We start from the raw sequence: 27760 nt of genomic DNA on the forward strand, positions 1-27760 counted from the left end.
CCTGCGATCACCGCCAGCATCGGCACCTTCAACGCGCGGGACACGGCTCCGTGTGGTAGCCGGAGAGAATGAGAAGGACTGAGGGTTGATTTGTAGGGTTACATCGCATGTGCAAAGTCAGCGAGGTCGAAGTGGAGTAGCTCCTATGTTTGGGCAGCGTCTCAAGGGGGAACGGTGAGAGGATGTTCGATAAAAGGGACGTGGAAAGATATTTACCGCTGGATGGTATTCAAGTGAATATCCAGGAGCGCAACGCAGTATGGATCAGGGTATAGTTATATACTTTCCATGTAGGGTCTTCCTATCTTTTCATTCCTTCCAAAGCCGGCTAGCAGATTGTAAGTGCGGATATAAAAACAAAAACAAAAACAAAAGAAAACAAACAAACAAACAAACAAACAAAAAAAAAACCCCAGAAGTTTATCCCATTAAAAACGATTGAGGAATCTCTCCCGTCCCCCTTCCCCACCCAACCCCATCCTTCTTCTGTCTTTCCTTTCTCGAGTCTCTCACGTTCTCTTTACTCTCTCTTCTCCCAAACTCTCCAAGCGTAAATCACCCGGCCTGTCATCCCCTCGACATCTGCTCACAAGAACTCATTAGTCATGTACCGGGTACGTGCCCCGTGACACGACATCTCCAAGCACCATTACACTATAAACACTTATAGTTTGGTCTCCGCTCTCTGTTTCTGATCCGTTTCCAAATCTGTCAAAGAATCTCGTACTGATACCGGTACTTAATATCTAATACATCCTTGGTGATTAATGACATTGAGGCTTGTCCTGCTTATTGATGGTATTTCCGTTTTGGCATACATCATATCAGATTGTTTAAGGGGCGGTACAAGTTTCGGTTAAACTATTTTGAAGGATGTAAAGAGCAGCTTTTTTTTTCTGGTTAAACTTTACTTTTACTTTCAATTGATTTGGCATCACTCCCCACTAGCTTATTCATTTTAATTAAACGTGCATCAGTATAATCTAGTAAAAAGAGAGCAAGTCTGAAATTAAAGCATTGTTTATTTTACCTCCTTTCCGTACAACTGCCCTAGGTCTTCCGGCAAACTGTCCTCATACATCATTGATAAAATTATTCTCTTTATCTGCACATCATTCATGTATGAGGCGCAAAGAGGCCTGTTAGACTGCTTGAATGGCTTATGTTATTGTATTTGACTATCATGACATTATATCCATGTGGAATTTTGGTATTTACCCGCCATTTTTCGTGTTTTAGATATAATTGAACTGTCATGGTAACTTTAAAGGCATAATTTACCATTTGCAGATGGAACAAAAACCCAGCATTAGAGCTTTAAAATAGTTTTAAATTGAGAATTAGGGATAGAAACAACCACTGTAAAAATTTGAATCTGTATAATCGACGCTAAGTATTGTTAAATATATACAAAATGTGAACAATAGGTATAATAAAATATTTCCAGACTGAACCATCTACAGCTATGGTTTGAGAAAAATACTGATATCTCCTTATATTTTAAGCTTTATTGCAAAAATATCATATGGTAGGATGTTTTGTGATACAAGAGACCTACACATATGCATCAAATGTGATATCTTGAAAAAAAATTAAATCACTGCTCCCATAGGTAAACAGGACCTTTAAGGAGAAGTTGTGTGGCTTTGGAATTTGTGGGTGTTGCTATTCACAGATGATAGTTAATGTAATTACATGTATTATAGTTGATATCAAGAAAGTTCACATCAATCAAACTTCTTAGTATATGTGAGCTCTTAAGTGATGTTTCATTATGACCACGTTCCCTCTTTTGTTTACAGTACATGCATTAGGCTTTCAATTAAATTGCGGACAGATTTGTGGTGGTGCTTTGATTTACAGCAAGGAATGGTATGGAAGCCTATCTCTTGTTGTGTTTGAGTATTAGGATGCACCATTTGAACTTTTAGTACTAGCTATACTGGGCAAAGAAAGTAATGCTCTTTTAATGTCACAAAAGTAAATCAATATTTCATTTTTGTTATTATAACTCTGTGAATATGGCATGTGAAGTTTGTCATTGATATATGATGTGTGTTGGGTCACAAGCTTAATGCTAACTGTTTTGACTTTCATGTTTGGAATCCCATGCCCATACATTTTTTCACTTTTAACAGCAAGATGGGAAAGTATCTTACCAACCTCCCTGCATTTAACTCTTCTGTCTCTGCTGTATCAGATTTCTGTAAATTGTATATTCTGTATGTTTCTCTCTATGGCTAGATAAGATATAAAAGTTATCAAGAGTTTGTTAAGTGCAAACAGGTAATCATACTGACAAACCAACTATTCTCTGGTCATCACATCAGAAACAGAGTCAAAAGTCTGTATATACATCTTGATTTCAGATATCCCCAATCTGAGGAATTTATTGGACTTCCTGGCATCCCAGAATTCCAAGAATGGTGCTGAAAACTTGCAAATTACAAGAATCCAGTACCCACTAAGTGGTATTATATTCATGTTCACAGATAAACTTCATCTTTCTATCAATACATATACATTGATTCAAACATTCTGCCTCAATCCTTGAAATATTTCATTGCCTTTCACAGTCATCAAATATCACACTCTACACATTCTTCAACATATAAATTGGTAAAAGAAGAGAGAAAATTTGAAGCTTAGAATTATCCCTCAACCTTTTGTCAAGTTTGGTTATCATTTCAAACAATCATCTGAACCTGTTCATGAACACACTAACAGAAGATGCAAGCCAAAATGAAGCTACTGCATAACAGAGCAGATGGGTACTACTGTCTTTGCACAATGAATCACCTCTCAGAAAGACCAGAACAAGCATAAATTCAAACAATCTCAACAAAGGACTCATTTGCTGATACAGTGGTACTTCGGGTTTGTGCAGTCAATATGGCACATGCATACAGACAACGTAATCATTAATGAATCAAGCACACTAAATGATGATTGGTTCCAGAATTATGAGTGTCTTGGTCACTTTGTCCCCTTATGAATAAAAAAAAATAGTACTCTACTGACAACTTAACGAAGTTGTACATCGTAATATTCTTTCTTTAGAGCAAGATGGCTGTCAGGGCTACAGCAGGTTAGTGATACTGATGGGGCACCTATGCCTTTAAATTGACAACACAACACTTTGCCGTTTAAAAATTATGTAAACACCTTTTCAAAAGATCATTCCTGGCAACCGCAAAGCATGCCGAAGCCTTGTCTAACAAAGTATTAATTAGTACATATGAGGTACATGTAACAGGTAACTGTATTGAAAGGTTGCTCAAGAGAAACATATTGATCAAACAGCCTAATACCAGGACCTCAGCGATATCGTCTTTAAATCTGAATACACCAGCACACCGGCCAGGAGAAGTGAGCAGGGAGGAGATTGTCATAAGAGACAGGCAGATCACCAGGAGGAGACAAGCACTAACCAGAGGGTCTTTGGATACCAACCCAACTTTCTTTTCCCACACCTCTGAATTAACAAACTTTGCTACCAGTAATTGGTAGCCAAAGTCACAACCAATCAGCTGAACTCGGTTCAAAGAAACTCATTCATATAGCAGTGATGGCTGATGGGCAAATCTAGCAATTCTATTGGTTGAAGTGACTAAACGAATTATTTGAATCATTAAGTTGGAGCAATTCCATTGGTTAGAGTGACTAAATTAGTAATTTTTAATCATTCAGTTGTCGCAATACCACAGCTGAAGTGACGAACTGAATTATTTTCAATCATTCAGTAGGTGCCATTGCATTGGTTGAAATGACTAATTAAATTATTTTAAATTATTCAGTTGGAGTGTTGCACTGGTTGACCTTTCTCCCAATTCATAATCATGATGGCAGATCTTGAAAGGGTCTTGTGCTATTAATGCACCAAGGTTTGCTCCTAATTGCAGTGGTAGTTACAGTGTGATGGTCTTTGAAAGTGCTAGGCTGTGACTGTTTTCATACCAATGGCCCACTAGAGATGGTTTACAAAATGCCACGTTGAGGAAGGATGACAAAGGCGAGCATCAATCAAAATCTGATCATAAACAAAAAGCGTAACTGACCAACTGTCCATCAACCATCTTTATCAACGTTTTATCGTCACTGGATTCATTCTCACAACCTACATACTAGACCAACAAAAAAGGTCTCAAAATATAAAAAAAAACCCAAAAAACCAAAAAACCAAAAAACACACACATGATGCTTTTTGAGATATGACAAGTGCCTAAGGATGGCTGAAGTATTTTTTTCATGGCAGCTGGAGCCAAGAATGCTGTAGTTGTAATATCAAGACAGACGTTAGGATTCTTTGTTAAAACAAACAAAGAAGGGCAAAGACATGCAACAAACCAGTAGTGATCATGGCATCTATAGACACACTGCCTTCACACTACAGCTACGCTACCTGTCTCTCTACAGAGAACTCAATAAACAGGTCAGCTACATTCTGACCAGACAGAAACCAGTGGACTGTACCTTGGCTGACTGCATATGACTGAGGGGGTCATTTCTCAGCTTAGCCATTTTACTCTCTTGAAGAACTGGTGATATTAATGGATAGAAAACAAAATAATTATGCATATTACACATGGTACAGTATCTGAAGTAACAAAAAGATTATCTTAGTCCATGGCAAGCATTATGGAATACCATATGGGATTGGGTGTCTCATTCACCAAGAAAATCATCATTTTATCTGAAGCAGAAACAGAATATCTCCAAATAAGAAATTAAACATGTTAAGTTGCAGGAAACATTAATGCATCAATGAAGAGCAGTTCTCTCCACTCCCAAAACAACGACTGTAAATACCTAACGGTATTGCATTGCATATGAATGAAAAAATTTCTTCAGCAGCATTTTAGTGCTGAGCAAATAAATAATACTTGAAACAACAATATACACATGCACCTGCTGTCATGTCTCATATGATCTATTATGGTGCAGTGATAAAAATCTACCAAATTAAAATCTAAAAGTGAGAGAAACACAGACATAATACAGCTTGACTTGGTGGTCCTGCAATGCCTTAAACATTTTGCAAGATGACTTTAGATGAAATACATATAAAAGTAATACAGGCGTGTTAAGGAATTAAAGAATTCCTTGGTAACCATTTTCAACGATGGTGGAAAACAATGATGAAGAGTGAGCCAGACAATACATGTTGCATTCCTCGGTTTACTGAGAAAAGAGCGGCTCTCTCAAGGGGTTGAAATTCATCAACATTTCTCAAAATGTACTAAATCTCCCTAACCAGTGGCACATATTTTCTAAACTGAATCAACAGCCAAGCAAATTAATTATCGGTACACACTTTCTTGCACTGAAGTTTGGTAAGCATATATTCAGGGTTTACTTTTTCAAAGAAAGGAAAAGAAACCCAAGTTCTCGTCTATCTTACGAACTGAATAATCATTGCTGTTAATATCAAGGGATTGCAGTAATACCCTTTTCCACACTGACTGATACCAGGGAAGTGGCCCTGCTGATACCATGGAAGTTTGGCAAACAAGCAAATGTCTTCAGAGAAAACCTTGAAATCTGTCTTTACAGAGGAGATGTGAACTCCTATGGTGAAAATCTGCAAGTTTTTTGTTTCCTTTTGTTGCTGTCTTTTTTTAAATTCTCAGCAAATCATTACAGTTGTATGTCTGATAAGGGTTCCAATCAAAGACACATTCTTGCAATAAACAACTGAAAATTTTGGATGTTCAACCAACTTCTATGAAAAGTTTGAATAATTCTCTAAATCAGATTAATCTATGACCATCCATGTCTTCTCTGAGATTTCTCCTCTCTCTTATACGTCTTCTCATCCTCCGTAAAGATGCGATCGTACCCTTCCTCCAGCTCTGCCTCTTCTGTTCTCGTTGCCATGGAGACAGGTTGCCGAGGGAGACCAAGGATGGCCGCATCTAGCGGAAGCACAGACAGGTTGTCACTTTCATCAGCGTGGAGAACTCCGAATGACTCCAGGATCCTGCGGGCATTAGTTGAGTTGAAGGAGATGGTGGACCCAGTCTGCTCTAGCACCCACTGCTCTACGGTCTTCTCCAGCCTAGAACTTGGTAAACCTGGAAATCGGTCAAATAATATTTTTCATGTCAATAAGAAAACCATGATGACAAGAGAGGTTAAAGATATCAAATGCCACTTAGGGCTCAAAACTCGTGTAACAGCTCCAAACAGAAATAATCGTTTTGCAGTTAGGTGCCTAAATTATGATACAGATACTTAAATATACAAATTCCATCACATTTTCAGTCTACGAAAGTAGTAAAATTGAAACAATTAAAAAGCATTAGAAATGTGGAGGAAATGCACTACATTAATCACTTTCAATGCCATGATAATCTATCAAAAATTACATTTCCGGAAGTTGGTCTTAAGCAATTTCTTGTTTAAACTGTATCATCTACATAGGATATCACTGGCAGATGTCTTTCTCGAAAAAGACTAACAATTTTGTGATACGTTTGTTTTTGTAGAGAAAAGTTTGACGTCATTTGGATTTTAGCAGCTGGCAATACGTAATTGGGAAATTAATTTACCAAGGAGAGAAGAGCTTGATTCTGCTGCATCCAGTGACTGCCTCGGTCTGTTGGTCAAGAGGAAGGTGTATGCCAGAAGAGACTCTTTGAAGCTCTCATCCTGGGCTCGGTCAACAAGTAGAGCCAGGAGCCCTCTGTTGTTGGCGATGTTCTTGAAGTACAGGGTACGCGACAGCTGCATCATGTATCTCGTCCGTCGGTTCTTGTAACTGTTCCATGCCCTCAGACCGATCAGACCAGACACTGCTGCTACAATGAGCGTCCACTGGAGCTTGATGTCTGCGAGAACAGTGACAGCCTTGACGAGCAAAGTGAGGGAGCCGACTGAGACAGTCAGCGCCAGGAAAGTCTGATCAAAAGCGCTCATCTGGATTTTGCCGTCGGGCAGGAGCTGCTCTAGCGCCCCCGTTGGGATCTCCTTGAACATCTTCAGAAGCAGCTTGTCCTGACCTTTAGGCTTGACAGCCACCACGATGCGCTTGTAGTAGTGGACTGGTGGGGGAGGTTTTTGCTTGGACGCTCTGTACATGATGGATTTGGAGGCACGTTTGTACCAGGGAGTGGTGTCAGCTGGAAGCTCCTTGCCAAGTGCCCAAAATCTCAGAATCTCATAGTTCTTCGCATTCACACTTACCTGAAAACAAAATCAGTGACAGTTTAAGTAAAAGAGACAATCAGATTCCATATCATTTCGTTCACAGTGCTAAAAAAAGAATACTTAGGGTATTGAGGAACATAATGCTTCTTTCATCTTTCAAAGCTGCAGTAACTCATGTATGTCAAATATGAACTGTGCATCTTGCTACGTACATTCTCATTAATGAGCATGCTTCTACTGAATGATACAAATTTGATGTGATGTAAGGTGATGCGCAAGGATGCGGGAAACAACTCAATTTTTTCCTCAGTAGAAACACACTGGTATTGGGTGATGCTACACAGACAGTGATCCTTAGACCGCACTTTTAGGTGGTCGATGCGAGGTAATGCAAGGGACAATTCTAGTAGAAACAGAATGGGTAATGAAATATGCAGCAGTGTGCTGGAAGTCTCAAATTCTAAGTGGGAGGTTCAATTGCTTCTAAGGCAGTGTGCACATGACCTGAACTTTGACCTTATACTAAGGACTTCCTGGTTCACAGCATTTTGCAAATTTCCTCTATTACCCCGCATATCAATGCATATCTTACTGCTCAGCAGAAACAGTTTGGGTTGTAGTGAAATTTGAGGTGATGCAAGGTTATATGTGTCTAGTAGAAACATGCACATACATGTAGATCATGTTCCCTTTCATTCTTTTTCACTGAAGTCAATGCCAAATTACTGCACCATGTCAGGTAGAAAATTGACTTAAGAAAATACACACTAGATCGAGGGCAAAGTGTTTATCATCACAAATGAAAGTGAAGATAGCTCTTTCAAGTCAAATCAACAGGCTCCATTTAGGAGGAGAACCCCTAAATCATGATTTGAGTATTACACTTGGACCATCTTGTAGGCTCCCACACATCCTTCAAAAGTCAGCTGCAATTTTGTTGGGTGAAGACCAAATACTGCCTAAATACATGTAATAAAAACAAAATAAATTTTCATAAACAATTCATCAGTGCCTTATGTTTAACAATCAAACATCAAAGTGAAGAAGGTCCCTCCTACCACACACACACACAATGCTATATGGAAATAACTGTGTGTCAAATATTACATAATGGGTAGCGATACATGCAATTCCAACTCAAGTATGCATTTTTGTTTGACAGAATATGACGAACTTAGACCCCGTTTACAGTGCAGGGCCGGGCCGGGCCGAGCCGCGGCTGAGCCGTGGCCGAGCCCGGCCTCAATTGCGGGGCCGAGCCCCACAATTCTGTCCGTTTACAGTGCCGGGCTTTTAATTCAAAACTTTCAATATTTTGTCGTAGTTGCGCTCTGCTTGTGAACAAACACTCGCAATGTGGTACAGTCTGGTTTCCAGACCCTTTGCCAACTGGACCCCGCGACGAATTTGCTGCCTTTACCAAAGGCAAAGACCTCTGCAGGACAAAAGCACCTTAAACTATACTAGTTTTCGACGTTGAGGGCATTAATATCCTGTATAGCGAAATAGTATGGGCAGAGGGTCTGGAAGCCAGACTAGATTTGGTACTGCATTTGGCCCAGTTTGCGTTTACAGTAAGAAAAGGCGGGGCTCAGCCGTGGCTAGGCCGCGGCTGAGACTACCTCCAAAGCTTGGCCAAATGTGCGGCCGATTTTGGTACCGCATTTGGCCTTTTGCGCGTTCACAGTGAAATGAAGTCCGGGCTCGGCCGCGGCGGAGCCCGGCCTTTTCACTCACTGTAAACGAGGTCTAAGTCAAGTTTTTTGGAAGCCTCCAGCATGATTAGGAGACTAGGTAGCTTTGTCAGTATAGTAGTAAAGTCATGTCTAGTGAGTTGGTCACTACTTCAGTCTATGCGCCAATTACTTAGCTTGAGAAAACAGGATAAAACAGGGAATGACTCATAGTGCAGTTTCCTGATTACATTTTGCTTATCATATCATACCTACATCCTGTCATACTTTCTTTCAAATTGGACTTGTGCCAGTATCATTACATACAAATATTCACTGCTTCACGGGATATCATTAAAACTACTTGCCCACAGGCAGTTATGAGGAAATAACAGTGCTATGCCCCAATACAAAGTCAAGTGGCATAGTACTGTTGAAAAATCACAGGGGCAAATAGTTTTAACTATGATCTAAGAAAGAAAGCAGTCTATATTGTTTTACACACTGCATCCCACTTGATTTTAAGATATTTATGCTTAATTATGGAAATGAAATTGCCATGCTACCATCACAGCAAACAGAATCACATTAAAGTGTAATACCCAGAGTATTATATTTGCTATATTTGTAGAATATACTTACAACATGCCCTCTGCAAAATATTAGAATTTTTTGTCACTCTGATTTTGAATTATTGGGGTTTGAATGTAAATTTTAGAGAGTATACAAAAATGAAAACGACTTGAAATAGACTAGTTGATCACCCAATTCTTTCAATCGAACAATCCCATTATCGCCCTAAACAGTATCCTGGACAAGTATTATACAAACTATGGCTTCCTACCATCATTATTATAATAGATGACTACAGAGTATCACCTGTCCACCTTCCCCTTAATGAGAGTGATTATCCTTCGATGCTTGCAGTGTTGTTACTTAAAACACAGCCCTGACTTAGTTGTGCTCACTCTTTACTATGTACCAATCCCCTGACAAACATGTTACCCGTATGACACCCTATTAGGATCTATGCCTATAGTGTAATTCCCTCACACCATTTCCTGACTTTAAATATGTAGTGCATTATCTTAACACTCTACACCTAACACTCTCCTGATCACAGTGTAAACTCCTAGACATCAAAACCATGACACACAATGATACACAATGGATACACTTACCCTGACACCTTCCCCTGACAAGTGTTCATCCAGGGCCTTCTTGACCACATGTTTGGGAAGCTCATGGAAGTTGGCACTTTCCATGAGAGCAGAGAGCTTCTGGAGCAGCCAAAACTCACTGTCCTCCTTCTCCCTCTTCCCTAGCAACCGGCTAGCAACGGTATCCTTGTCTGGGTTCACTGGGTCAAATAGTTGCTGCAAAATACAAGTGGAAGACAAGAGATGAATTACAATTGTTTATCAGACAATTCTCCTTGTTCATAGAATAACCTGAAAAAACAATGATATCATTAAAGTTCCTCTTTCATGATATTTATCAAACATGAATTCATCATAAATATAAAATAATAGCAAAAATAGAGAATTCCTGGTAACTTGCCATTGTGACTGATATGAAGCACACACTCCTTAGTATCCTCATCATATACCATACACAGGAAAATTTTGCTCTTTAGTTAAAATTGTTGAAATCAATTTCAAGTTGGTCCTTATTTGTGAAGTACTGTAATTTATCTACATGTACTGCAATGTCACTCATGACACATACTTGGTAACATTGGAGAAAAAAAGATTGAAACTAAAGTATTGTCACTTCATTACCTTTAACTCAGCCAGAACACCATAATACTGCTTGCTTATTGCTGTATCCATGGCAATTGCAAATTCTTCAAAGCGCTTCTTCTCAGCATCTGTTAGAAAATTGTCCTCTTGCATTAGTTCCCGGATGAGGGATCGCCGTGACAATGGGATGAAGCGCTCCCTGAAGCCGTCTTCATCGTGAGGTCCAATGTCCAGCACAGGGTTCATGCTGGTTACCATGGCAACTGCTTTATCCCCCTTCCCAGAGGCAGCTGGAATTGGGGTGGTAGTCACTGGTGAGGATGGTGATGACGGTGATGACGATGATGATGAGGATGATGACGAAGATGATGATGGCGATGGTGATGAAGATGCAGGCGATGAAGCTGATGAGCCTCCTGGATTGGGCTGGGGCACGGCAGCAGTGCTCATATAACCATGATGGGGAGACTGCAAGACAAGCTGCTAAATCAAACATAAACAAAATCATGTTAATATCCAAATCACATTCTGTGCTATTTCCAACTGTTACAGTGCTTGAGAAAGGAGCCATGATCAACATCAGAACTCTGATTTTTGTTTTGTTTGCTCTTTTAATTCACAGTAATTTTAACAGCACAAATAATTTGTCAAATTATACCTTAACTATGCAGCCTTTGCTTATTTGACAGACTTCTTTAGTTCACATTACTATTGATGCTTGATCATGATTTCTGTCTGTAGCATTGTACACGCAGAACAGCAACAGATATCAAAAATAAAATTAAAAATGTGTCAGTGTAAATACAATAACAAGGAATTACTAATGCAAATGCATGCAGTATAATAGAGTGCCCCCTCACATGAAGTGTATTTATTTATAAGCACACACTGTAAAAGCATACACATGGACATGGGTTTGTGCAACTATCGATTTGTTATGAATGAAGTTAATTCTGTAACTCTTCTTGTTCTACTCAAAACTACTCAGAAATCTTTTTTCTTTGGAGGTATCATATGTTCTGTTCTATTATGTCAGACTGGTTGGTTGGGTTGTTGATTATTTGATCGGTTTTGATGTTAGGTCATTGATCATAAAATTCAAAGCAAAGTAGCTTCTGATGAGCTGTGAAATAAGAGACCAGTCCAGTCCCTGAACAAACTCAATCCAAGTAGCTGGAATACATGTGCACTTAGCCCATAATGTGTACATGAATAGAAAGTTCCATGGGTATCTGTAAAGGGTTTCTGTGTCAATCCACTTCCATAATTTACCATTTGCAGAAGAAACAGAAACTCAGCAACAGTGCTTTAAAACAATTCTAAAATGTGAGTTAGGGATAGTTCTAACCAACCACTGTAAAAAAATTGAATCAGTGAAATGGATGTTGAGTATTGTCAAATATACAATACGTGAACAATAGTTATAAAAACTAGAAATGTCGCTATGGCGACCGGTATGCCTCCGCCATAATGCATGGTTCTCTTAAAGGTCCTGTTTACCTTTGGGAGCAGTGATTTAAAAGATGTTCATGATATCACACTTGATGCATATGTGTAGGTCTGTTTATCTCAAAACATCCTACCATATAAAATTTTTGCAATAAAGCCTAATATATAAGGAGATATCAGTATTTTTCTCATTAAACCATAACTGTAGACGGTTTAGTCTGGAAACATTTTTATTATAACTATTGTTCACATTTTGTGTATTTAACAATACTTAACATCGATTATACGGATTAAAATTTTACAGTGGTTGTTTCTATCTGTAACTCACACTTTAGAACTATTTTAAAACACTAATGCTGGGTTTTAGTTTCTTCTGCAAATGGTAAATTATGCCTTTAATAGGTCTATAGTACATGTGGACAACGTGTGATTACATTTTCATAAAATTGGCAAAATATTAAAATGACAAGTTTGTCACAAATGTGTTGAATGTTCACCTTCCTTGACCTAGGTTTAATTGGATGGATAGGAGAGCATGTATTTGGAGATTTAAGAACTTTAACTTGACTTGTGATCCACTCATAAGTTTATGCACTGAGTAATTTTCAAGGTATGGAGAAAAAGTGTAATTTCTGTATTAAATAGTAAATTATTGCCATTTTCATCTGGCCTTTGACCCTAGAAATCACATTAAGATAATCACTGTCAGGCAGAACATGCAAAAATATGTAGTAAGTTTCAAAATAACTTGAACCATTTCCTAGATAAGGAAGAAACAGTTAGTTCAGCACATTCTCAACAGAGAATCTCTATTGGGTTATACATGCATACACCAAGAGTAAAAAAAAATAATCCTGCTGGAATTGCATAAATATGAGGGAAATAGTAAAATTTTGAAGTGTTGCCCTTGACCTTTGACCCCATGAACCTTAAATTCTCTAGATAATCACTGCCAGTCAGTACATGTATATATACTATGTTCCATGAAGATACCTTGAACAATTTCCAAGGTAAAGAGAAAAAAGTGAAATTTTAATATTTCTACTTGACCTTTTGACCTTTGAACTTTGACCTCATGACCCCAAACTTTCACCAGAGAATTTTAATTGGGTAATACATGCATACACTAAGTTTCAAGAAAATATCTTCAGGCAATGCATAGATATGGAGAAAATAGTGAAATTTTACATATTTGACCTTGACCTTTTGACCTTTGACCTTGAGCATGTGCACCCAAAAGTTGATAGGCACAACTTCACCCCCTAATACACATACATGCCAAGTTTCATTAGGATACCTCAAAAGGTTTTTTAGTTACGCTTGCCACAAAATTCATTACGGACGGACGGACAACCCGAAAACATAAGGCATAAAAATGTTTCTAGACTAAACCTTCTCAGTTACGGCTTACTGAGAAAAATGCAGATATCTCCATATAATTTTAGGCTTTATCGCAAAAATTAAAATGTTAGGATATTTTGTGGTACAACGGACCTACACATATATGCATTAAATGTCATATCTTGAAAATTTTTAAACCACTGTTCCATAGGTAAACAGGACCTTTAATGTAGGGAGATTTGTTGGTCAAGATAGATTTCATCTGATCAAAGATCAAAGGTGGCTGAGTCAAATCAGACACAATGTACAGATAATCTGCGGTTGAATTCAATATCTGTTTTAATAAGTCATTCAATACCATGCAGTTTCTGTGCGTGACTTGGTATTAGTACGGTACCTTATCTCCATTACACAGTGCTCATGAGTAAAACTTTCAGATAAGATATCATGTCATTTGCTGGCTACATGCTAAACTTCTGCATGCATATCAAACCATAACCATGAGATGATGAAATGTGATTCATATGTCAGTGTCACTAAAGATTTATTTGAAGCTCTTGATGTCAAAATAATGTTTTAATGACTTTTGATACACAAGCATATACAAATATGCATGATACAAATGTTTACAAATAAGTGCATTTTTTTTTCTTTAAAGTGACCAACCGTATGTGCATATTTCTTGTCACCATATCTATCTGGTACACGCGTCTCAATGGATATTGTCTTTGCCACAATATTGGCATCATAGTTTACATTTCTTCTACTTAGAGTCTTTGCTTCTACACTAGGTCTACTGGTGAAAATATGTTTTTCTCATATTAACAGTAATTAACAAAATGCTTTCATTCAACATTAAGTTTGTAAATAAATTTTGGATAAATATTACATTACTTGCATAGTTTAAACTTTACCAAGTGATCTACATCTACACGCTCTGCTTTGAGTGGATCACTCTTTTCCACTGCTTTAATTACTTCTTAACGTTATTTGTTCTAAGTATGCATTGTTTGTCTTAGCATACCATTACACACATCATTCCTGATTCATGTACACATTTTTGTGCACTTTACTTTTGATAGCTTGTACTTCTTCGCTTCCTTGCTTGTATACTTTGTATTATGTGTCACCTTCTGTTTGAAGGAAATAAAGTAATTTAATAAAATTTAACTAAAAATATTACAACAACAAAAAGGAAATCCCCACCAAGGCTACTAAGTACGATGACAAACTTCTTAAATGATATGTATTATTTATCTTTTCACTTGAAAAAAAAATGTTCACTAAGATTAAACTATTCTCTTGATTCCTGCCATGCTAGATCAAGAATCTGCTTGGTACTAGTATTCTAATAAGAATTAAGAACATATACATCTTTTTTCTACATAATGTATATTCATAGATACGTGTGTATGTGCATGTGTATGTACGTGTACATTTTCATTAAAAGTTTAGCTTTTCTTTTTTTTTTCAGGGACCTGTTGGGGCTTCATGGGGATTATTCAAAATACACAGTGTATTCCTCACCCATAAAGATACAGAATTCTTCAACAAAAGGAGCAGTTGTAGATCTTTTATGTTAAGTGTATACTTAGCAATATTTTCTGCTCTGGTCCAGGGATGATTCCACACAGTTTAGGCTTAATATAATGAGCCATTTTTAAGAAAAGTGTGGAAATGTGAACAAATCAACAAATACCATGAGACAATTGCTCAATGCTGGTTACCAACTGACCACAAGTTGACAGTAATGGAATATGTGAGCCATATCACTAGTTCTGTGAACTACAAAGGAGTGCTTACTGGAAACTAACATCAGACACAAAGTTTAGTGCATGATTTGAATTATCAGCAAGATGTCTATGTGTCACGGTGGTATCCACACAACAAATATGATGATACCCGAGTGTCCTCTACAACATATCATCTCACTGCAGTGGTGGGTAACAATGGGATCACTAAATTTCCAATTATCAAGTTCACAGATTTGGTACAAAGATTAAAGGGACTGTACAGTACTGGTTGAGGTGGGGATTCAGGTTTATAACATTCCTAAGTGAAATAATGAGAAACCTCTTATGAAATATGAAAGAGCATGTAATTTTAAGAAGGATTAAACGTTTATTTGGTGAAAATTGGTTTTCAAATGGCTGAGATATCCAAAAAAGTGATAATAATAAAAGGCGACAGGCCACGCCTTTTATTAGGATCTCTTTGTTGCACCTTGTTTTTGGATATCTCAGCCATTTCAAAACCGATTTTCATCAAATAAACTTTTGATACCCCTTAGAATTGCATGCTCTTTGACATCTCATAGATTGGTTTCTGAATATCTTGCAAAACGTTAAAAGCTAAATCCTCACCTCTACCAGAATTGTACAGTCCCTTTAAAGGGATGGTACAGTATTGGTGGAGATGAGAATTGGGCTTTTAACTTTTTGCGAGATACCAAGAAAACACAAGATGAAATAGTACAGAGCATACCATTTTAAGAGGAATTCAAAGTTTGTTCGATGAAAATTGGGTTTGGAATGACTGAAACATCCAAAAACAAAGTAAAACAAAGCGATCGTAATAAAATGTGGGTCCCACACTTTCTTAGAATTACTCTGTTTTGGATATCTCAGCCATTTCAAAACCAATTTTCATCAAATAAATGTTGAATTCCTCATGGAATTACATGCTCTTTCATATTTGATAAGAGGTTTCTCATTATCTCACCAAAAAATGTTGGAAACCTGAAATTAGGTCTCAACCAAAACTATACGATCCCTTTAAGACAGAAATGATTCACTGATTGTTTATACGTAGTTAATCTTATAGCAGACTGACTTGAAGCATCTTTATCATGTCTCTATTATCACGTGTTATCAGTAAATCCTCATGTATATAAGTGTATACAATACATCGCACATGAAATTACCATCACAATAACAACTTCAAAACAAGCTCAACCAGTACAAAAATTGATCTCTCATCCAGACAAAGTCCAGCATTTAGTGAACCCAGCCTCAGATTCCCCACAAGAGTTAAGAACTTGTGTTACGGTTTAGACTGCTTTGCTCGGGGATACATCTCGACAGAATAGACTTCCTTTCCCATGAGACCGGTTATAAACGTAAGCTTCATGCTCTCACTGGAAGCCGTCACCCGAGCAAAGCCTCCAAGACTGGCAATGTTATCATCCATAAACTTGAGCCACGAGGGGGGAATGATGTCTGCATGCTTGCGAGATGGATCGACGACGTCGGCGGAGCCGATGACGAAGTACTCCACGGAAGAGTTGCCCTGCTTGATGTGTTGTAGGTTGTGGTCGTGCCCTGAGAGGTAGGCAGTGACATTATACTTCTCCAAGAGGGGCAGCAACCGTGAGACAAGGTGAGCTGTTGGACCATGCTCAGCAATTGACCACACAGGGTAGTGACCAGCCACAATGAGATAATCTGCTGTGGACAGTAACTCCAGTTGCTTTTCAAGCCACTCCCACTGTTCCTCGGCTGCTGAATGACTGACAGGCCCAGGAAGGTTGGACCCTGTTGTCTTGTCATCTGTCAGTCCACACAAGACCACCGTGTCAACAAGGATGACTGCAACTTTTTTCCCTGTGTTGGGGATGTCAAAAACATGACTGTGGTACAAGTCAGGAAACTTCCATCGTGATGACACCTTGGAGTAGGCTACCTGAGCTGAGATGTTGCCATAGTGATCGTGGTTTCCTCCCACAACATACCAGGGCACCTGCAGGGAGGGCATGTGGAAGACTCGTTCGTATGTTTCCCTGAACCTAGGGTCGTCCACACTCGTGACGCCTTGCTCGTAGAAGTTGTCACCCAAGGCGAGCACGAACTCGGCATTGTGCCTGGATGCAACTTTTCCCATCTGCCGAGCCACTGCGTATTCAAAGGGGCTGAAGTATGGCCATATTGGGATCCCACCCCAATCAGCAAGGACTAGAAATGTGATATTATTCCTGGAATCCTTGAACTGTCCAGCCCAGGATGATGTGAAACAGGCAAGGAAAGTTATGAGCCACAAAGCGATACTGAAGGGCACATTCGCCATGGTTATATTACACTCAACTCACTCTTGGCAGCAATATAGAGAAGTGAAGTCTCAAGTACAACCGCCTACAGTATGAACTGTCGCAAATACTAGTAGGTGATTCAGTTGACACCTGATTTCACCAAGAGATAAATGCAAACTATGTTCAAAGCAAAGTACAGCTTATTATATCTAGATACTTGTATACACACATCAGGTGGGCTTATATGAAACCACAACAAGTGAACTTTGGTCATGCCTGTCTCCTTGATGCAACCTACTTTCTACTTTGTGGAGCTGGCGCTATTAGAGAAATCGATCTCAACTTGAATAGATTGACGAAATCACAGCTGATGATGGCGGTAAACACTTGGGTATGAAAAGCAAGCATTGATCTGCTGAGTAAGCACAAAACAAACAAAACACTGTCACCTTAGAAAGTCCTGTTGGCTGTCAATTTCAGCAGGGTCTGTAAACTTTTAATAAGCATAATAATAATAATGGACATTTATATTGCACAGCTACTATGATAATATACTCTACTGTGCATTACAAAATAACATACATAATTCAAACATAAAATACAATACTTCAAGAGATGACTTTTCAACCTGGCCTAAACTCATTAATTGTAGCTGCTTGTCTTACAAACAAAGGTAGATTATTCCATAGTTTTGGTGTAGCATACAAAAATGCCCTGTCACCAAGAGTAACAATTGATTCCCTGATGGATATTTCAATAATGTTTGATCCTGTGAACTTCGGAGGTGATAAGAAGTTTGAAATGATGTTTTTAACCCGTTGAGGATGGTTTGATTTTGCTACAATATGTATTTCCCATAGACACACGCCCGAGTATACTCGGGACTCGTCCTCAATGGGTTAACAAGTGCTACAAGTTCCTGTATGTACACTGGTAGCTCTATCATACACTGTACAATCAATATGTTAATTTTTATGTTACAGATCTGATATTAATGTTACAGATCTGATATTTGATTCTACATTCATGCAGTAGAAGAGAGATGACTACACAAATTTAACTAGATATAAACCAAGAAAAGCACTTGAAAATCAGGAAACACATTTTATAGTCAAAATATGACAGAAATTATTATGACAAAAGCATGGATATCAAAAAGTCATGAAAATTCTGTCATCATTGAAACCCTCCCCCCCCCCCCAAAAAAGGCAAAAAACAAACAAACCCCAAAAACAAAACAAAAACATGATTCAAATGTTGCCAGGATAACACTCTCTGATTGCAAACAATGTGTTTCTTATATTATGTTGTAATGAAAGGGAATTTTCCTCTCATTTCGCTCAAAATAATTGAATGGTCCATCATTAATACCCTTTGCTTTAGACAGTTCATTTCCTGAGAAATCTTATTTTTGAGTACTCTATTAATCAAAAGAAAGCTCTGCACAAGGAATTCCATAACCATATGAAAAGACTAGCTGGCCTGAAAATGCCAGTGGGATGTTTTCATCTTGAAGTATGGTACATCTTAATTCATTGGTATTATATTTGTTGAATTACATGCATTGTATTCACACATTTATGTAATTTCCATTTATGTGTGCTCTATGACTGTCATCTAATTTATTGCAACAATTTCTTGGCAATTAATTCCATTCCGGGTGTGGAGTGTAACTTGGACATAGAGCTCACATGTAAAGCCTTAACTTGCTTAAGCCTTTTCATTCTTTGCAAAACCTTACAGTACTCTGATAACACTTTTTTGTATACTGGATTTTTTTTTTCTTTTTTACGGGGGGGGGGGGGGGGGGTGGAATGAATACCCATTTGCCACAATTATATTTTTAGCTTGTATGAAGAAAAAAATCCATCTGGTGTACACGCTTAATTCAAATTGTATTATTTCTTTTCTTTTATGTTCAACAACTCCCTGATGTGCTTCCTTAAGTTGGTTGGAGAGGCCCAAGGGTCATAGTGATTTTGATTGCTTTTTTCCAACCCGGCTCCTTCGGGAAGCTCAACAGGGAATGCCTGACACTTTGTTTTCTTGTGTTTTGTTTGTTTATTCTGTTTCTCTGTTATCACTTGTATTGTTTTGCAAATGCCGAATAAATAATAATAATAATAATAATAATAACATCTTCACACCATGTCAAAGCTGGCTTTGATATGATTAATACATTTACATGGTTCAAATGAAAAAAAAAAGAACAGCAACAAGATAAAGGAGTTCATTCCATTCTGACCTAAAATGAAAAAGAAGATGTGGACTTTCAAAGTTTTAAATTTTAAATTTTTAATTTAATTTAATAGATTAAGTGATGCCATCCTTCCCATGTTTCCTATTGATCTTTATAGAATACTTTAAAAATATTCCCTTTATCTTTGACATGAAATGAAAAGAAAAACTTGCATTCTTTGCATTAGATCTTGATTGTAATGCACTGCAGCCTGACTACAATGACTTTTAGAGGAAAGGGGTTCAGCATATGTTTTCATTTCATTTCATTTATTTTCACCTGATAAAACATGCATACATAAAAATGTGACAATAGTATGACAAGTATAATGTGACAATAGTATGACAAGTATAATGTGACAAAACAAACAAGCAAACAACCAACCAAAGTTATAAAGTGAAGGTATTAATGAGAAGGCAATGGGCCTTATCTAAAATCAACCCCGGGAAAGTAAACACAGCATTTTGTCTCTTCTTTCTATAAACTATAACTGACAGAAATGTCGGCACACGCATGCACACACACAAATATACTGTATACGCCGAATATTTTGCGAGGTTTTTATTTTCGCGAATTTCGCGAGTCAGCTGCTATTTGCGAAATTAAAAACATGCGAAAATATTTACTCTGATGCCAATGTGAATTTTGTGAATACACAAAATGGCTCAGGGCCAGCCCCTGGAGTATGACCATAGTTTGTTCAAGATCCCAATACTTTTTGATATTTTGTTGCAGATGACACCAGAGTGTTCCTTCCATGACAATGTTATTTAAATGATTGCATACTGTTGCTGTTGCATTTTTTATTTACCAACACCAATGGGACAGCTGCAAATTAATGCCATCATCACGTCAGCTACAATGTAATTTGCACTGATGTGACCGCAGGACGTACTGATATTCAGTGAAAGTGAACATTGTGATGAACTTCTAAAAAATTCCACACTTTCTTCAATATTCTCAATCCAAATTTTGGAGAATTTTTTTTTCATTCTGTTCTAAAGTCAAATGGATCATGTGGTCTCTCTGATGATCAGGGCTCTATTGCATAAAGCGATACAATGAAACATACAAGTAATTGAGAAAATTAAACAAGATCTTTGTAAGTCAGGTATCAGCCCATCAGAACTGAGTAAATCAGAGACTCATGTTTGATTTTCTGACTAATGTTTGAACTCAATTTTTATGCAACTGGACCCTCGTGCTTCTTAGATCATCGATTGCATAGGATTAGGACAATCAAGGCCAATAAATCAACAAATTATCTCCTATTGGTTTGTACAAAAGAAAATACAAGATTGAATAAATGGCACCTGCACCCTCTTCCCCTTAAAGGGGATGGCTAGTAACTGATCGATCAGTGGGAATCAGTGGGAATACTGGGGGATGATTGTTCCAATCCTTATGGGATTCATTTAAGAGTACATTATACAGTATATCTATTGTTGTGTGAAAATTATTTGCTTCAGAATAGTCTCATATTCAAGTAATGTGCAGTTCAATGTTTCCAGGTTAGCATGCCTGTACAGTGTCGGGCCGTTAACGATCGCCCCGTTAATGTATGTACATGGTGTACATTAACTGCGACCAGCCCTAACGCGTGCATAACTGTGTACAAGGAGCGCCCTAGGGTTAGGTGTACATTAACCCCGGACGCTCCTTGTACACATTTATACTGTGGGAGCCTCGCATTAGGGCTGGTCGCAGTTAGGTGTAATTGTAAAATTGCATGAGACACTCAAAATATCCCTCACAATGGCTATTGCATGGAACCAGTCTACAACACTTGTCACTGTCTCGAAAGACCGCACTTTGTATTTCCCTTGAATAGCTGTTGTGCACAAGTTTCAGTAGCTCTATATTCACAAAACCAAGCCTTTAAAGGCATAATTTACCATTTGCAGATGAAACGAAAACCCAGCATTAGTGCTTCAAAATAGTTCTAAAATGTGAGTCAGGCTAGAAACAACCACTGTAAAAACTTGAAACTGTACAATCGATCTTAAGTGTTGTTAAATACACAAAACGTGAACAATAGTTATGATAAAAATGTTTCCGGATTAAACCGTCTACAGTTACGGTTTATTGAGAAAAACTCTGACATCTCCTCATATTTTAGGCTTTATTGCAAAAATGTTATATGGTAGGATGTTTTGTGATACAACAGACCTACACATATGCATCAAATGTGATATCTTGAACATTTTTGAAATCACTACGGCAATTGTGCACTTTACGGCCCTATATTATCGGTGTGAGATTTTACCCTAATCGAGCAGTGAATGCGAATTCGAGTACCTATCAGGCACCGCGAGTTCGACAGCGTGTCTTCCGGCACTGTACTGTGTACATGTGTGTGAGATTTTGCATTGGCATGCAGTGTGTGTGAATGTGTCAACATGTGTGTGCGTGATGAAAGCACTTACAACACGTACGCCACATGGTTGCTCTATAACCGCCTTTCGCTGCGAGGCGCAGCGTGATCGAGCGTGAGCAGACCCCAGACAAACAGGATGCTGTGCACTGGCACACAATGGAACGCAACGGTAAACTTCCGTGCTTCAATCATGATTTTAAATGAATGAATTCTGCGTTATATCTGAGCAGGGGATCACTAATTAACCTACTGAGTATTTCAGAGGACATATGTCCACTCGCGGCCTTGGCAAAATTATTCTGTGAAATTATAATAAAAAACCCTCAAAATCTTATCCCGATTCGTCCGTCTGTTAGTGTTTTTTTCGTCCAGGCCTAGGCCTACAATACCGTTCGCCGAGCCCAACCAGACGCCGTGCGAAGTGTGTATAGCTACCGATTTACGGACACACACACACACACACACACACACACGTGCGCGAACCTCGCCCGCGGCCGCATGGTTGGTTCGCACGATTGCACAGTGTTCAATGTGTCGGCTGCGCAGAAGCGCAGTGAGTGAGGCGGGCTTTTAGTGACCCTATCACTTGTCAAACGGCGTTCCATACAGCAAGAAAAGCTCCCCAGCTGCTCAGTGCGTGGTGGTTCATGGGATATCACCTTGGCGTACGGCAAATAAGGTACCGATAATATAGGGCCGTAAAGTGTACAATTGCCATCACTACTCCCAAAGGTAAACTGGACCTTTAAGGAGCTTCCTTGACAAAACAAACACTAGCAAATTACATTGTCATTGTAAATTTACTGTAGATAGATGTGATGATGATGTGATGATATCACATCTACACAAGCTCGAGATGGTGACTACAGACGAACAAGCAGTGTTGCAGCCATGCTTCACCAGTTACAGTCATTAGCCTACACTTCAAGAGCGCAGGGCTCAATTCAAAGTACAATTTGTAGTAATGCTTTACCCCATCATCTACTCAATCATTGACATACCCCTAGCTACACGCAGCCGCTGTAGAGACAGCGGCTGCACCTCTATTCCTTCGCAGACATTGTCATTTTTCAGTGTGGTTGTGTGACTCCTTCATGAATATCTTTATTAGGTAAATTGGCACCTCGTCTACGACCACCCTGTCCACTGTCCACCTAGTCTAATGCCATCTCGTCTAAACTCACTTCGTCTACTACCAACTCGTCTACCAACCATTTTGTCTATAGCCAATTAGTCTAATTGTCATTTCGTCTACTAGCCATTTTATCTAATGTCCAATTTGTCTAAGTCACATTTCGTCTAACACCCATTATGTCTATTGACCATTTCCTCTATTAATCATAAGGTCTATGAATAAAATAGTCTACAGCTCATTTTGTCTAATAGCCAATTGGTCTACAACTCATTGTCTAATAGTCAATTAGTCTAATAACCAGTCAGTCTACTGCCAACTGGTCTACTGCCAACTGGTCTACTCCCAATTGGTCTAATCCCAACTGGTCTACACCCAATTGGTCTACTCCCAACTCGTCTACTCCCAATTGGTCTACTCCCAACTCGTCTACACCCAATTGGTCTACTCCCAACTCGTCTACTCCCAACTAGTCTACACCCAACTGGTCTACACCCAACTCGTCTACTGCCAACTCGTCTACTGCCAACTCGTCTACTGCCAACTCGTCTACTCCCAACTGGTCTACTACTAGTTATAGTTTTTTTTTTTTTTATTTAAGTCTACTTCATCCAGTTTCTTTTTTCCCAGTGAAATAGGTTGAACACTCTTGGTGCCCCATTTGGTTTAAATTTTTATGTTCTAATCATGACAAGTTTTTAGGAAAAAAAAGATAATGTCACAGTGTGAAAAACTTGCTGTGTTATTTTTGTGGTGGATGTGTAATTTATATCAGAAGCAATCATGCAGCATTTATAAGTCCAAACTTCAACACTCCATCCATTCAACTTTGATACACAATCATAAGTATGGTAAAAATGAAAAGGAACACATTAGAAGTACATTATCAGTATTCTTTATTCTGTCTGCCACGTACTGATGTATGTAAACGGTTAAATGCACAAAAAAAGGTTGAAACATATACACAAAAATATGATTTGCGATGATGGAAAGAAATTAAATCTTGATCTAAAATATGGTAACGTAAGTTTCACTATATACAATTGGTGACACATTTCATTTCATCCCTTCTTGAAAACAAAACATTTATATAAAAAACTTTGACTATTATATAATGAAGGGATCATGTATGTTTACATTAATTAAGTTTTGGGGCAGTGGCTCTTCTCTAAATTTTGGCAAGATACGGAAATTTAGAAAATATTTGACTGGCGACACGTCAGTGGTATTTCATTACTACATCGGATGCCTTTCCTGATTTCTCATTTTTTGGCAGAAGAAGGTCATTGATATGGATTTTATCTTCAAGAGTGAACCTTGTATAATAAATAAAACATCCTAGCGTGATCGTTAGTACCTTCACTAGTGTACCAAACGCAATGAAAATCAAATTACACTCGTACTCGATAATTCCTCATTCGGGATCCCGCCAAGATCGCTGCATGCATGCGCACGGAGGTACAGGTGGACTGGGGTGGTCGGTCGAAATGTAATTCTGTTTCGTATGACTGACAATTCGTTTGTGATGGAGGATTGTAACTGAGCTAGTTTATCATTATTTAGTTATTTTATGGCCAGAATGTAGACTGGATAGTCATGTCTCACCATTGATTAGTATGTCTTTATATTCAGCATGTGCGAAATAATTAACAACTAGAATAGTCTAACATTGATTTTTGTGCTAATCAAGGGCAGGGTTTAATATGAATAGTTCATGACAGTGAGACGGACTGGGCACTAGACAAAGTGGTATATTTATTATTAGCATGACCAGATGGAAATGATCAGTTTGGGTAAATTGTTGAGAGTAAACCTGTATCAGTTGGGAGTACACCAATTGGGTATAGACGAGTATAGACCAATTGGGAGTAGACAAGTTAGGAGTAGACCAATTGGGAGTAGACCAATTGGGAGTAGACCAATTGGGAGTAGACCAATTGGGAGTAGACCAGTTGGGAGTAGACCAATTGGGAGTAGACCAGTTGGGAGTAGACCAGTTGGTAGTAGACCAGTTGGGAGTAGACCAATTGGGAGTAGACCAGTTGGGAGTAGACCAGATGGGTATAGACCATATTGGGTATGGACAAACTAAGGGTTGGACGATATGATAACTAGACAAAGTGAATGTAGACTAAATGACTTGTAGACGAGGTGGGAGTAGACTAACTAGTAGTAGACAAAATAGATATTAGACGACATGGCAAATAGACATTGTGAGTGTAGACGATTTGGCTATTAGATCAATTGTTTTGTAGACGAAATGCTCCTTAGACGAGTTGGGTATTAGACAGTACGGGTAGTGGGCAAAGTGACTATTAGACAATATGGGTACTGGACAAAACGAGTTGTAGACCAAATGGGTATTAGACGAATCGGTAATAGACGATATGCCAGTAGACCAATTGGAAAACAGACATAGTGGCTGTAGACGAGGTCACTATAAACCCTTTATTATTTGTGGAAAACTAAAATACAAGGAATTATCGTAATCTATGATAATCATTCAATAATCGGTATGCGATTTTTTGTTTAATTACGTCAAAAACTCACTGAAATCTGTGGCTGAAATCAGGTCTGTAAACGTCCTTATTGCTTCACTCCTCATCTGCGTGTTATTATGAATGGCATTCACTCTCGTATACTACAACGTACAACGTAGGTAGTCGGAGAGGCGCCCTCTAGCTCTCCGACTACCTACGTTGTACGTTGTACTGTAGTATACGAGAGTGAATGCCATTCAAATAACACGCAGATGAGGAGTGAAGCAATAAGGACGTTTACAGACCTGATTTTAGCCACAGATTTCGGTGAGTTTTTGACGTAATTAAACAAAAAATCGCATACCGATTATTGAATGATTATCATAGATTACGGTAATTCCTTGTATTTTAGTTTTCGATGATTATTAAAGATATTCATGAAGGAGTCGCACAACCACACTGAAAAATGACAACGTCTGCGAAGGAATACAGGTGCAGCCGCGTCGCTTCGCGACAGCGGCTGCGTGTAGTTAACATACCCCTAGACATCATACACCCTTCTTCATCAACATCACTCCGCGGACATTCTCACAAGTTCTTTATTCCATATACATGAACAGTTAGCTACCAAAGGACATTCTTCCCAGACACAATCAGACTATGGAATGCTCTGCCCCAGGATACCTTCAACTGCACCACTTTACTTAGCTCAGTTTAAGCAAGCGGTGCAGGATATTCAACTACGCTATAAAGCCAAAAGGGAATGGGACGTTTTTAGCCGCACTGTAGAAAATGTAGTCATTTTAACCTGCACTGTACATGAACAATTCCACACCATGCCTGCCAACATTACGACAATACACCAAAGGTCGACTGTAGGCCTACTGAACAGGAAGAAGAAGAAGATCCGACACCTGCCTGTTTGTAGGCACTGTTTGGGCAGGGCACACAGTAACTATACACAGCCCAGTCGCCGCTGTACATACGTAGCGCGACAGGGCTGTACCAACGAAGCTCCAAACACGAAGAGGGTCCAACGATCGCATGCGATCGGATTGAATTTTGATACTTTAGATCATTTTTTTGTCACTTCAAACTCATCCGACGAACAAAATGATAATGAGACTTCATATCTATGCTATGAATATTGAAATTTAGATTTAATAACTTACCTAAAATGATGGTTATATGCAGCATGTGTGAACGGTTCACGAACGGTACATCGTCTTTCACGCCAGGCCATTTCCAATATCCGGGAGGTCACATGATCTGAATGCCCTTTCAAAAGGTCGCGCTGTCGACCGTACCGTGCTGCTACACCAACACTCAAGCGCAGCGCATCGCACGCACGCGAAAGATTTCCGCAGAGATCAAGGCGCCATTTTGAATTCTGCAACGATGAACCCCGACGGTGTAGGGAATCCGCCAGAAAGTATCATTTTTTGGTTCCACGGACTTATCACGAGGGCTCTCAATGGACTTACGAACCTTCTCTAATACAAGCATGCACTTAAGGTGAGTAACGTTTGGTAACGTGTACACTGTTTATAAAGAACGTATAAATTTTCATAAGTTTTGTAGTTGTGTTGTGGTTCCCCACTTTGAAGGTGCCCGCTCGCTGGTCAGACGCTGTATTCGCGTAGCGTATTAACAGCGTCTGGTCGGGCTAGGCACACAGATACATACAAATGTCACGTTTGCCTTTGCTTAATGCGTGTTGAATTCAAGAGTGCTCTATTATCTGAATTCTGGTCTACCACATGCCACAGTGCAGTAGACAACTATGTCCCCCTGCTAAATTTATTCTACAGTTTGCAGAATCTACACAGTAATTTACAGTGCAGTGCGTGGGAACTAAAATATTACAGCACATGAACATAAACAGGTGGGACTGTGGTAGGACATATCCAAGAAATAAATATTCATACTAATCATAGCGCTATATAAATACACTAGACACTATATAGTTTCTTTCTGGATATTTCTTAAAAGGGAGTTCTCTCACCTCCCGCCTGCTTATGCAGCTCAAACGAATAGGTGCTGATCGCAGCCTGAACAAATATCGGCATGTAGCAGCCATCATGGCTTGTATTCAGTTATCACTTCTGCTCGCCACAAAAACTCAGGGTTAAGAAGCCACAGCCGCAAACCCGT

At 38.8% G+C, this 27760-nt stretch overlaps 2 protein-coding genes across 3 annotated transcripts; both read right to left on the bottom strand.

The window, feature by feature from the left end:
• Nucleotides 1-2359: 2359 nt before the first annotated feature.
• LOC140232636 (transmembrane protein 143-like) lies at nucleotides 2360-27720 on the bottom strand. 2 transcript variants are annotated; one of them, XM_072312737.1, is made up of 6 exons: nucleotides 27612-27720; nucleotides 10604-11044; nucleotides 10004-10198; nucleotides 6552-7185; nucleotides 5840-6074; nucleotides 2360-4538 (listed from the first exon to the last, which is right to left on the bottom strand). In XM_072312737.1, exons 1-6 carry the CDS (start codon nucleotides 27687-27689, stop codon nucleotides 4523-4525), a joined length of 1599 nt encoding a protein of 532 aa, XP_072168838.1. In that variant the 5' UTR covers nucleotides 27690-27720; the 3' UTR covers nucleotides 2360-4522. The 2 variants fall into 2 exon arrangements, with proteins under 2 accessions (XP_072168838.1, XP_072168837.1); XM_072312736.1 differs by having other exon boundaries at nucleotides 2360-6074.
• Nucleotides 16397-17416, bottom strand: LOC140232706 (tartrate-resistant acid phosphatase type 5-like). The gene has a single exon (XM_072312824.1). It carries the CDS (start codon nucleotides 17414-17416, stop codon nucleotides 16397-16399), a length of 1020 nt encoding a protein of 339 aa, XP_072168925.1.
• Nucleotides 27721-27760: the final 40 nt, after the last annotated feature.

The sequence above is a fragment of the Diadema setosum genome, chromosome 9 (assembly GCF_964275005.1).
Source record: "Diadema setosum chromosome 9, eeDiaSeto1, whole genome shotgun sequence".
Lineage (NCBI taxonomy): Eukaryota > Metazoa > Echinodermata > Echinoidea > Diadematoida > Diadematidae > Diadema > Diadema setosum.

Coding starts and splice junctions, on each gene's coding strand:
- LOC140232636 (XM_072312736.1), bottom strand. CDS start 27,689: ATGATGGCTGCTACATGCCGATATTTGTTCAGGCTGCGATCAGCACCT. Junction 11,045..27,611: donor GCTGCATAAGCAGGCGGGAG/GTGAGAGAACTC, acceptor TTGATTTAGCAG/CTTGTCTTGCAGTCTCCCCA. Junction 10,199..10,603: donor GTGTTCTGGCTGAGTTAAAG/GTAATGAAGTGA, acceptor TGTATTTTGCAG/CAACTATTTGACCCAGTGAA.
- LOC140232706 (XM_072312824.1), bottom strand. CDS start 17,416: ATGGCGAATGTGCCCTTCAGTATCGCTTTGTGGCTCATAACTTTCCTT.